This window comes from Loxodonta africana, chromosome 10 (assembly GCF_030014295.1).
Source record: "Loxodonta africana isolate mLoxAfr1 chromosome 10, mLoxAfr1.hap2, whole genome shotgun sequence".
NCBI classification, from domain to species: Eukaryota; Metazoa; Chordata; class Mammalia; order Proboscidea; family Elephantidae; genus Loxodonta; species Loxodonta africana.
Window position 1 is genome coordinate 46,688,231 of NC_087351.1, and position 12,543 is coordinate 46,700,773.

A 12,543-nucleotide genomic window follows, 5' to 3' on the forward strand; every position below is an offset into this window, starting at 1 on the left:
TGGCTTGCTTATGTAACAGTAATCTTCTTGAGACCAAGAAGGGTGCTTCATGTTTGTTGAACTGAATTTGCCTTAATAATCTGAATAATTGGGAAACAGAGATGGGATCTTTCCAGAATGATTCATGGTGTCCATGATGATCTTTCTCCAAAGCAAACATAAATCTTATGTTTTTTTAATCATGGGGATTACCAGACCCTCTCTTAATAGCACACAAAATGAAAACTCTCCTAAATTAGGTTAAATGAAAGCTAAGTGTCTGGGAGGTAATTAGCCAATGTTTGGTCTGCATAATTTGAGCTGAAATTAGTAGGTATCACTTTTTCATCAAATATAGATTGAGTGCTTCCAGTTCAGTGCAAAACATATACATTATATTTTATCTTAAATATTTTAGTAGGGTGCAAAGTAGATTAGTGGGTAGGTTATTTATAATGTGCACCAGGAACTAGCACCTATTAAAAATGGTCATACAAATCCTAGGAGGAAAGTAGAGTCCCAACATATCAAAAGCTTATTTTATAAAACAATTCCTTTGGGAATAGTAAAAATTATGCAAGGGGTGCCTATTATCAAATCCCAGTGGAACAAAAGTAGGTGGCAAAAGAAATACAGAAAAAATGTGTGGCTTCAAGTATTTATGGTAGGCAGCGCTAAGTCATGTAGCAAACATCCAGATGCAAAGCACATTTTTCAAGATCCAGATCTGTTCCTCTGCAACTAGGGTTCTCCTTCTGGGGTGAGAAATAATAAAGAATAGTATTTAAGGATAAAGTCTCCCCTTTCACCCTACACCAGCACATACAGATAAAACTAGCTGTAACCACAGGAATTTCCCTAGTAGTCTTAATAGTTTAGCACAATTTGTCTATAGCATTTGAAATTATTTCATAATTTTCTTAATTGTTCTTTTCTGTATCTCACAGAGTTTTCACGCTCAACATGTATTATTTTTGAAATAAATCATTTCTTAAGAGTTACTCTGTGACTCGACGGCATTGGGTTTTGGTACTCTGCATATCCTCAACCATATTAGCTTAGCCCATTTTTTAGGGTTTTCCTATGAGAATTTTTTTTTTTTTTAAACCTGGGGCTCATTTCCTAGAATCATATTCATTCCTTTCTCATTTTGCTAAGAGAACTGGAAATAAACATCCAGCTCTGAGAAGGAAACGTTTTTGTTGCAGTGGCAATGACACTTCAATTAATTCTAAAAGCATTTTCTATAGCCAGGGCACAAATATCAGTCTAATTCAGTCACCAAGTAATTTCTTAAGGACTGCTATACTAAAGTATTTTTCTTCAGTAGGTAGACAAAAAGGTAACAAAAATAAGGAGCAAAATCCTGCTAAATCAACTTCCTAAGAACAAATCTGGTTCTAATGCTGCACTTATTCAAAGTATACACACTACTCAATATGTAATAGTACTACAAATTGTGAACTTTCATTTCCCTTTACTCGTCAAAATCAGTTAAGCCTAAAAAAAAACCTAGGTGAATTTTTAAATCTAAATATATTTCACATTAGGAAAATGGGTAACAATAAAAAAAAAGTTTGCTACTAATTCCCTTCCCCCTTATAAAAAAAGACTTTTTAAAATGGAATCTATAAATTTAAAATTCTACACATTCCTTAATAACAACTGCCAATAAAGCAGTGGTTCGCAAGGGGAATGTCATTTTTTTCTCAATCTTGTCTTTCGACTATTCCTATCTTATACACAAAAGGGTTTACATAAACATTACTTTCATCCTCACATAAAACTTTTTCACTTATTTCATGGTCTGTATCTCTTTCACTCATTTTTTTATGTTGTACAGCAAAGTTTTATGACTTCTAGAAAAACACTGGCACTTTTACCTTTTATTAAATTGTCTAATTATGCCAATTTGGGAACTGCCTTTATCATCTGGTGATTTAGTTTGCAGTTAATCAAAGAAAGGTCCCACCAGCTCACAGGAACATGTATTAAGAGGCTTCGGGCCATATGCCCAGGAATTTTGTGATTCACTCAGTAACTAGCAACCTCCCAAGGAAAATACTTGAAATTCCACTATTCGAGAATATATAAAAAGAGGAAGAAAAAAAAGTGCTACCAAAAAATAGTATACCGTTACCATAAGTGCTTTTTCATTTCTGTGGGAAAATGATCATTCATTTGAACAAAAACCTGTTCCAAATTTTTATGCCCAATAAACAACTTAACTGTTGTACATGCATATATGTGCATAATCAAGTTAGCTGTGAGCAGAGTACATGAAAAGTATCTATCTAGGAGAAGAGTAAGCAAAGCTACTTTCTACTCAACATGTTTAAGACCCGCTGCCGTGGGATCGATTTGACTCATAGCAACCCTGCAAGACAGAGTGGAACTGCCCCATAGGTTTCCAAGGAGTGAGTTCCTGGTGGATTCGAGCTGCTTACCTTTTGGTTAGCAGCTGAACTCTTAACCACTATGCCACCAGGGTTTTCAATGTATAGGGTGCAGGTAAAAATGTTCAATAAACTAAAAAAGTCAACTGGCATTTTGTATTTAAAATTACTTTTATCATCAAACACTTGTCCCATATCCTATTATGTACTTGTTTCAATTATCTACAAAAGTTCAGTGAAGAATAAACCTTTCTTTCCTTAATAATGGGAACAAATACCCATGTGTGCCTTTAAAGACACAGGTACAGTCAAAGGCAGATATGGTTTTCTTAAATCTTTTAGACTTCTCACTGGGTAAAGGGTAATGCCTTCTGTCTTATCTAGTGCTGCTATAACAGAAATACAAGTGGATGGCTTTAACAAAGAGAAATTTATTCTCTCAGTCTAGAAGGCTAGAAGCCCAAATTCAGGGTGCCAGCTCCACGAGAAGGCTTACTCTGTCAACTCTGGAGGAAGGTCCTTGTCATCAATCTTCCTTGGTCAAGAGGCTTCTCACCGCAGGGAACCCAGGTCCAAAGGACACACTCTTCTCCTGGCTCTTTTTTCTTGATGGTACGAGGTCCCCCTCGTCACTCTGCTTGCTTCTCTCTTTTATATCTCAAAAGCGATGGATTTAAGACACAACCTAATCTTGTAGATTGAGTCCTGCCTCATTAACTGCCTCAACATCATACAGGTAGAATTTATAACACATAGGGAAATCATATCAGATGGCAAAATGGTGGACAATCACACAACACTGGGAATCATCGCCTAGCCAAGTTGACACACAAGTCAATCCACCCACCCCCTTTACCTACTGCTCAGCTATCTTACTTTTCTTAGATACAACTTCTAACAAACTTGGTCTTCCAGATCCACAAACGAGAAGCAATCATTTTAAGGTGCTATAGGAGCCCTGGAGACACGCAGTGGTTAAGAGCTATGGCTGCGAACCAAAAGGTCAGCAGTTCGAGTCCACCAACTGCTCCTTGGAAACCCCGTGGGGCAGGTCTACTCTATCCTATAGCGTCGCTATGAATCAGAACCGACTTGATGGCAAGCATTTTTTTTTTTCCTATAGGCAAAGCACACTGATAACAAAATGTAACATGACAGCTTCCCAATACGAAAGTCAAGGGAAGAGGTTTATTTTTGAGTAAGCATAAACATTCGAAGGTTAGCCTTCTGAGGTAACTTAGAAACAATCATATACTTCAGTTAGCAGCTGAACACTTAACCACTGTGCCCCCAGGGCTCCGGTCATCATGCTAACACATTATAATTAAAGTTAATAAAGATGGCCATGAATCTTCAATACAGTACATCCTATTTAAGTATTACATTTTAATAACACCCTATACTTCTTGATAGGGTGACCACACCTCCTGATTTGTTTGGAATTGTCCCAGCTTAAGCCTGTTGTCCTGGAATAATTATCAATAGCTTTCTTTCACTCTCAAAAATTGTCCTGCTTTGGACTGTAAATCTTAAGGTCATCCTACTGAGTGCTTACTATGTGCCAGGAACTATTACAAGTACTCCCATTTATCCTCACAATCCTATGAGATGGGGTACAATTATCCCCATTTTATAGCTGAAGTAACTAAGGCTTTGAGAGGTTAAGTGATTTGCCTAAGACCATTCAATTAGTAAATGGTAAAGGCCAATATTTATCTGAACAATCCAGGCAGTCTGATACTAAAGTCCTAGTACATAAGCATTATAATATACAGCAGTACTTTCTAGAAAGACAGATGGGAGCAAGAGAACTATGTACTCCATACAGTTAAAATAAGTGTGTTTTTAGAAAAAGATTAAGAGGTATCAGCTTCCTGAAAAAACTATCTATATGATCCTTGTTTTCCAACAACTAACATTTCACAATCCCATAATTTTAAACTACTGAAACATCTAAGAAAATCTTTGACATCTGAAAATATTTCAGAATTTTATGGCTATGGGCCTTCTTAGAAAAAATTCCAAAACTGTTTTTCAAACATATTCTTTAAAGATGTTACTTTAAAAATATACTGAGTAAGTTAGTATGTACTACTCAAAATACCAGATTATTTCATCTTTTTAGAAAGAAAAAAAAAAAACAAAACACTTGTATGTTACAATGTAAATGCAGAGTGAAGTATACTGGACTGGGTTCAGCTTTGCTACTCAGTATCTTGGGATGGTCCTTAACCTCCCCAAACTTTTCTTATATGTAGGAAAGAAATACCATTAGCTGTTTAAAACAGCCTAACAGTAGATGGATTTAAAGTGCTTTTAAGGACATAGAGAAATTGGAACCCTTATCCACTACGGATGGGAATGCAAAATGGTTCAGCTTCTATGGAACAGAGTTTGGCAATTCCTCAAAAAGTTCAACACAGAACTACCATATGACCCAGCAATTTTACTCCTAGGTATATATCCAAGAGACCTGAAAGCACCAACTCAGACAGACACATGTACACCAGTGTTCACTGCAGCACTATTCACAACAGCCAAAGGGTGAAAATAACCTAAATGACCATCAACAGATGAATGGAAAAACAGAATGTGGTATACACATACAATGAAATATTATTCAACCATAAAAAAGAAATGAAGTCCGGACAGATGTTACAACATGAACCCTAAAAACATTATGCTGAGTGAAGTAAGTCAATCACAAAAAGACATATTGTATGATGTCACTTAACAGGAAGTATCTAGAATAGGCAAATATATACAGACCAAAGTTTGTAAGTGGTTACCAGGGGCAGGAGAAAGAGGAAAGGGAGAGTCGCTGGTTAGGAAGCAGTGAGTCACTGATTACGGTAAGTGAAAATTTGGCTGATTGTTGGTTAGGGTTGCACAAAATGATTAATGTAATTATTATCACTAAATTGTAAACCTGAAAAGGTTGAATTGGCTAATGTCATATAAATTTTTACAATAAAAAAAAACTGCCTTTCAGTATTCTAAAGCAGTAATAGTTCTATAACTTTATTTCCTCTTTTAATTTTTACCTCAAAATTATTGGGGGAAAAAACTAGCATCTGACATGAAAAAGAAAACTACTCTAAGAAGATTAAAAGCAGCCATGAACAACAACTGTGAAAGCTACATATATACTTTATACATCATTCTGGAAACCAGACTCTATATAGCAGCTAATTAGTCCTTAAAACAAACTATGAGATTAAGTGGAATAGTAACAAAAACAAAGAGGTTCAATGACTTACTATAAACCTTATTTTTAAAATGGTTCTTTACTTAACTACACTTGTTCTGAATAAGTGGTTTAAACAAAATGTTAACTTCAAAAAGCATTTCATATTTGATATTAAGAAACCAGACATAGTAGATCAATATTATCATTCCCATATTATAGATCAAGAAACTGAGGCTCAGGAAGATTAACCTGTCCAACTGCTTTATGACAGGAAATGGACATGAAGAGATGACTCCTAAGTCCACACAGAAAGTAACCAATTATTTGGATCCTCCATAGCAAAGGAGAAGCTTCAGACCCACTGACCGAGACGAGACACAAAACATCTATTACTCATGCTGTCTTAAAAATATCCACTGGAGCCTACCAGCACATTTCTAGTAGCTTTAGTATTTACAGAAAAATAAATATTCATGTTGTTTTGGATCTTGAACTATTAAATCTGCAAGCAAAAATAGAGCAAAACTATGAATAGAACAAAATTGTTTTTTCAGAGTGGCAAACCTAATGAAAAGCGTTCCCAGTTCCCAACCCTTCTGACTTACCATTGCTGACATTATTTTTTATCAACACTTTTTAAATAATTTTCTCCCAAAACTCATCTGCTAGATTCCATAAATTAGTTGCTATAAAGGATATATTTCAGAGAAACTAAAACCTAGTAAGTTTCTCTTCCTATTAAAAAAGCACATTAAATACACGATGCTGGCCTCACTATTTTAGATAATGACGGAAAACAACAGCTGATAGCCAGTGTGGGACAAATGCCAAAAGGTCCCATTTGTCTGAAAATGCTAAAAGTAAATGCTATGACACTCAGTTTTCAAAGATAACTGTTATCTCTAAATAAGAAAATATATCAATGAATATCCTGAAAAACAGACTAAATATAATGGTGTTTCTTTAATCTGCAATTTAAAAAATTTTTAATGTTCCAAAGCTTAAGTAAACACATCTCAACAGCTTTATATATTTCCATATATTTTATTTTAAACACTTATAATTTTTGCAAGCTAGCAGTAAAATATTGTCCTCAATATTTTATTAATTAGCACCGTATACCTTTTAAAGCTAACTGGAACACTGTTTCATTATAAATGATTGTAAAGTAAAATCATCATTTCAAATGCCAAATTTGGCTTAAATAACATGCGAACCATTAATTTTTACCATTATTTTTGGCTTTATGCACAAAGAATTCAGAGATGAATTTAACTATCAATTATATGTATCAGTTTTAATTTGTCAATCTAACAAATCAAAGTATTACAGTATAAAGCCATATTTTATCTCGGAAATTATATAATTAAAAAGGCATATATGGAAGTTGAGGAATCAAGTTATAAAAACAAAAGATACTACATAGCTAATTTATAGTCTATTTTTCAGAAAAATGAGGAAATACCTCAATGAAAAATTTCACGGTGCAAGTATGTTACACATATAATTTAGTATATGTTAGTATTCTCATGCCTTGCTTACTGGAGTTTGGCCTTACCAAAAAGCCATTGAAATGTCCAGGACAACTCACAGGGACAGCTGAAAGCCTGAAATAAAATTGCTCAGCACAAAAGATCCTAAGCCGTTCATATAATTTAAAAGGAAAGCTTAAATATTTAATCTCTTTCACCTGAAAAATAACTTAAAAATATGGAAAAAAAATCTAATTATGCTCAAATTACTTCCACACATTAAAAAGTTTTCTTAAAAGGTTATTTTCATTTTCTGTCTTTTGATAAAATTCTTCAGAGCTATGGGGTTAAATTCTGAGCCATGACTGACTGCTTACTAGCATGCCTGTTTTGCATACCAGTAGAATCAAATCCAGTTTTGCCATTTGTGGATAACTATGACAAGATACAAAAGCATGTGTTCGCCATAAATAGCTCTGGCTAACAGCAAACTGCTCACACTGAGCAGATCAAATTCTCTATAAGGACAGCAGTCTTTGGATCACAGCCAAATCCCACTCAATGTTTAAGACTGCTATAGCAATTATTTTTTTCCAATTCAATGTGCAAAATATATTAAGGAGTAGCAGTTGAAATCAAAGTTCCTAAACTTAGAAGTATTAAACTTTTAAAGGGCAACATTTTCCAAATTATTTTCATCATGACCAAATAAGCATTAAGAGCTTTCTGCTTCTACTACTCAACTATTTAGAAATGTAAATATGAATAAAAAAAACTACCCTAATTAATCCAGAGAAAAAATCAGATATTGAAGAGTATTTATGTCAAAATGCAAAAAAATAATTTCTGATCCCCATATTAAAACACAAGGAAATAAATAAACTGTTTATAAAAGTACTGCTCTATAATAACGGTACTGTATATTACTTGGCTTTAGGATAGAGTATTTTTAAACCAAATAAATCAAATTCAGAAAATATCACGCAACAATCCTGTACAAAAAAAATTCTCAAATGACCAGTGCAGAGATTAATAGCTGTTTACCCTAGAAGTTGTTTCACACAACAGTTTTCAAAATTTCCAAGGAAAACAAGGCAACGTTCTGTAATATGCCACAATTTTTATTGCAACGTGGCCATTTGTGTGAGGGTGGTAAGTCTGATCTCAAAAACAATGTTCTGTTTAAGGCTCTTTTATACAGAAATTGCCATGACTGATATTCAAAATATCTTTAGTGTTGCAAGACTCACATGGTAAACATAAAACTCCTACACTTATTCAGTAGTGTACACTCAATGGAAAACAAAAAGGCATTAATAACATCTATTTCTTTTACCAAGGTATGCACGTAACAGGAATGAACACTGAGGTACTACCAGGATAAGTTGATGACACAGTTTATGCAACTTAATTGGCATTCTTTTTGAGGTGGGGGTGGGGTTAAACTCATTACAAAAAAAGTGCTTTCGATGCATAGTGTTATATCTGTGCTGCCATGTTGCAAAAATAGGCTTGCCAAGGCAGGTGAGGTGTATGAATGCTTGAGCCTCACAGAACTGCAACCGAGTGCAACTCTAAATAATACTGAATAAAGTTTACCATCTGACCAGTGGATAATACTTTCAAGGCATTCAATTAGCTTACCCTTTGCAGTATTCTAAGCTATTCACATTGACAATCACATTCATTGTGGTGCTTGCTGCAGGGGAGGCGTATAACCAGTTGTTTTGGCTAAAGTAGACAGAAAGGCATTCCTTGGGTTCTACATAAAAGTAACAGTATTAACAGTCTAATGGCAATCACTGATAGGTTGCGTAAATGAATGATATCTCCTCCATTCATGTGTTGAAAGGGCCCAGTGGGGAGAGGAGGGGAAAAAAAAAACCCTAATAATGTAATACTATTCCAATTGACTGCGGTAGAGAAATGGTAGCTCCTTAAGATCCAGATGGCTCCTTAAGATCCAGATGGCACTTGACTGTCATTTTATAAGGGTTTTCCTTCAAGTGAAACTACTACATTGCCTCCCAATTTCTCTCCGAGTGTCGAGCGGTCCTTAATATCATCCAAGCCATTTACTTGCCACTCATGTTTAATACCTAAAAAAAAAGAAAGAAAGAAATTATCCCATTACCTTATTTTAAATAAGAATGAATAATTTCTCTGCACGAAATATTCTGTGTTCATATACCTGTAAATTTCTTTTTAATGGCATCTTTAGAGCTAGCATAAATCATCTTGCTTTTTAAAGGTGCACTTTCAGGAGCCCTACAGGGAAAAAAAAAATTGTTGAATCCCAATTATAAGAAAAACAAAAGCAAAACTGACTATGTTAATAGTAATCCTTGCATTTTAAAAGTGTTTTTTTCTTTTGTTTTTACACACCAGAATATAAATACTAGGTCTTCTTTCTTAGACTCTTTTGTTTCGTATGTGGCATCGTACAAAGCATATCGGCAATCATTCAGAGGTAGCAACTTCACAAAAGATGTGTAGGGGTCCTCTACAGTATCACCAATGTCACCCACCAAGATCTGCTTTGCTTCCTCTACAATTATTTGTCTTTTGTCATCGCTTAAACAGAAGAGGACTGCTTTCTTTCTTTTTTTGATCTCCTCTTGTGTAGAAGATTTCCTCACTTTCATATCATTAAAAACTTTGATGACTTCATCATTGACTGTAACTCCAGAAGCCTGAAAATAGACAAAGAGTAGTAATTCAGAACAAGTATTCTGGTTTTAACCAAAACTACTGTTTGCCTAGCAGTTTGCTTGAGTCTGAGCATAAAAAATTTCATCACACCATCCAAGGAGTCCAATCAGATTTATCACATTTAAGTATCAGTATACAGCTATAGGGTCGCTATGAATCGGAATTGACTCGAGGGCACCAGGTTTGGTACGAACCACCTAAGGATTCTAAGTTACCCGGCCCCATTCATCCTTTTTTAAGGTGGCTTGGAGTTTGAAGGAAATGGAACGTAGAGTGAAAAGGACAAATACAAACTGTCCCATCCCTGAAATGTTTCCTATTTCACTGGGTGATGTCAGAGCTTCAGGAGCAGCAGCAAAAATACCTTCTGTATTGTGTCAACTCTGCAGGCCTTAAAAAAAACACTTTCGGATTTCAGTTAATGCGTCTAGGATTTTTTTCTTTAAAGTCATTCTAGCCAGTGCCGTTTCCTCATAAGGAAAGGGAATCAAGTGTAAACTCCAAATCGCCCATGGCTACAACATAATTGCCTCAAAGCTCAAATCCAGACACTTCAGACCTAACGGGTCCCGTGTAAAAGCCTTTTTCCCGCGGGAAAGCATTTTTAAGACTTTTCCCATCTCCTTAATCTCTCCATATGGGATTTATTACAGACCATCAAGACCCTGACCAAAAACCTTCAGCAACGGCTTTAGAGCACGTACGAATTTTAGAGCGCGCGTCTTAAAATTAGGAGGCGAAGGACAAGCTGCGCTGCCCCTCCGACGCCCCCGGCCGCAGCGCCATGTGCCGCTGCCCCTCCCGCCGCCGTCTGCCCAGCCCCAGGCTCCGACCTCGCTCCCGCCGGAGCCCTCCAGCTCCCAGGAATCCGAAGAGCAGCGGGGCCGAGCCTGACGGCGGGAGAGCAGGCCGGCCAGCTGGAGAGCAGCGGAGCCGCAGCACCTGAACGCCCACCTCGCAGGCCAGAATCAGGCTAAAATGGCGGCCTCGCTCCCCGAGCCCTCCGAGGACGCGCGGGGGGCTTTGCTCACCGCGCCCCCGCTCCTGGGTTAGTGCGCCCGCCTTACCATAGTGCCCGCGGCTGTGGCTGCGGCGGCTGCTCAGGCTCCGGCTCTGTGGCACTGGGGAGGAGGAGGAGGAGGACGGGGAGGAGGGGCGTAGGGCAGCGGCGAGCGCGGGGCACGCCGGGAGCTGCCGCCCGAGAGAGGCGGAGGCGGCTCGGCGGACTGAGGGCGGCGGGCGGGGCGGTCACGTGGGCACGCCCCACCCTGTCGGCCCCGCCCCGCTCCCGGGCTGGCCCTTCTGTCTTGCAGCCCCGCCCCCCCGCGTCCTCCGCCTGACCCCGGCGCGAGCCGAGCAGGCCCGCGAGGTAGTGCGGGCAGAGTCGAGGCTCTGAAACCGGGCAGCGCTGCCTCCAGCCCCGGGACACCCCCCGTCACCCGGCCGGGGAGTGTACTCGGCACACGGTTTCCAAACTGACTTCCTGAGAGCGCCGCTCCTGGGACTGTGCGCGTTAGAGACAGACGGCAGGCGAAGGTGATTTTCCTTCATTCACCTCTGGTTTCCACAGAAAGGGCCTCATCTCAACGTTCCAAGTCATTTTGGAGACCTGTCGTAGTGCATTGGATTTAGCTCTCCTTCCTCCAATTAAATGAAAATAAGCATTACAGGGAGGTTTCCAAGTTGATTGAATTACTCATAAAAAATGAAAAGTCGAGGTGTGAAAACACTTTCCAAAAGCCTGTGGTTGAAATATTAATAATACGAAAAAAAGGGAGTGGTTTCATTCCTTGATAACATCTCTTTATATTTTGGACTTCACAGCCAATGGATTATACTCTCTGCTAATAGTCTTTTCATGAAGCCCCAGCTATGAGAGGGGGCGTCAAATAAACGGACCTTCTAACATGCGCCTGACCCAAGCCGTGGCTGTGTATGCATTTAAAAACTGGACAGTGAAAAAACGAAGACAGGAGAATTGATGCATTGGAACTGTGGTTTTGGCGAAGAATATTGAATACACTGTGGACTGCCGAAGAACGAATAAATCAGTCTTAGAAGAAATAAAACCAGAATGTAAGAGAGGATGGTGAGACTAGCTCACTTTCTTTGGCCACACCATCAGGAAAGACCAATGGCTAAAAAGAGATACCGTGTTTGGCAAAGTAGAGGGTCATTGAAAACAAGAAACCCTCAATGAGATGACTTGACAACAATAGCTGCAACAATGGATTCAAACGTACTGAATATTATGAACATGGCTCAGGGCTATGCAACTTTTCCTTCTGGTACACATGAATCGGAACCTACTTGACAGGCAAAGGACAAGAGTCAATTCCTCGCTCTTCTTGGCAATCACAAGAATCTTGGCAATCACTCTTCCGGTAAAGCCCACATAATTGAGGCAGGCAGTTGCTCTAACTAAATCTTTTTTGATTGCACTTATGTAAATATCCGATTTATCATAGAAAAATTGGCACTTTATTCTTTGAGGAAAATTTCCATAAAGACTTAACACTGTGTTAATAATAAGTTATAAACAAAATTCTTTATGTGTTTATCTGTTTATATCGAAAAGAAGATTTAGTAAGGTGTTTAATTAGCTGGTATTGATTTATGCTACTTTTTCTCCTAAACATTTACTGTTTCTGCCTTACTTTCTTCATTTGTAAAGTTGGTAGAATGAATTTAAAGCTCTGATCAGTAGTTAACCTTGTATCATAAAAAACCCTTGCATTACAAAGGTAGAATTATTATTGCCTGAAACAGTTGGGACTTAAAAAAATTCAGGTAA

At 37.8% G+C, this 12,543-nt stretch overlaps 1 protein-coding gene across 1 annotated transcript; it reads right to left on the reverse strand.

Moving 5' to 3' along the window:
- Positions 1 to 8,137: 8,137 nt before the first annotated feature.
- On the reverse strand, positions 8,138 to 10,905 carry CFL2 (cofilin 2). The gene is made up of 4 exons (XM_010588586.2): positions 10,817 to 10,905; positions 9,423 to 9,730; positions 9,229 to 9,305; positions 8,138 to 9,136 (listed from the first exon to the last, which is right to left on the reverse strand). The coding sequence occupies exons 1-4, from the start codon at positions 10,817 to 10,819 to the stop codon at positions 9,024 to 9,026; spliced, it is 501 nt and encodes a 166-aa protein (XP_010586888.1). The 5' UTR covers positions 10,820 to 10,905; the 3' UTR covers positions 8,138 to 9,023.
- Positions 10,906 to 12,543: the final 1,638 nt, after the last annotated feature.

Excerpts from the sequence above, each read along its gene's own strand:
- CFL2 (XM_010588586.2), bottom strand. Across the intron at positions 9,306-9,422 it reads GACCTAGTATTTATATTCTG|GGCTCCTGAAAGTGCACCTT; the intron begins GTGTGTAAAAAC and ends TTTTCCCTGTAG. Across the intron at positions 9,137-9,228 it reads CATTAAAAAGAAATTTACAG|GTATTAAACATGAGTGGCAA; the intron begins GTATATGAACAC and ends CTTTTTTTTTAG.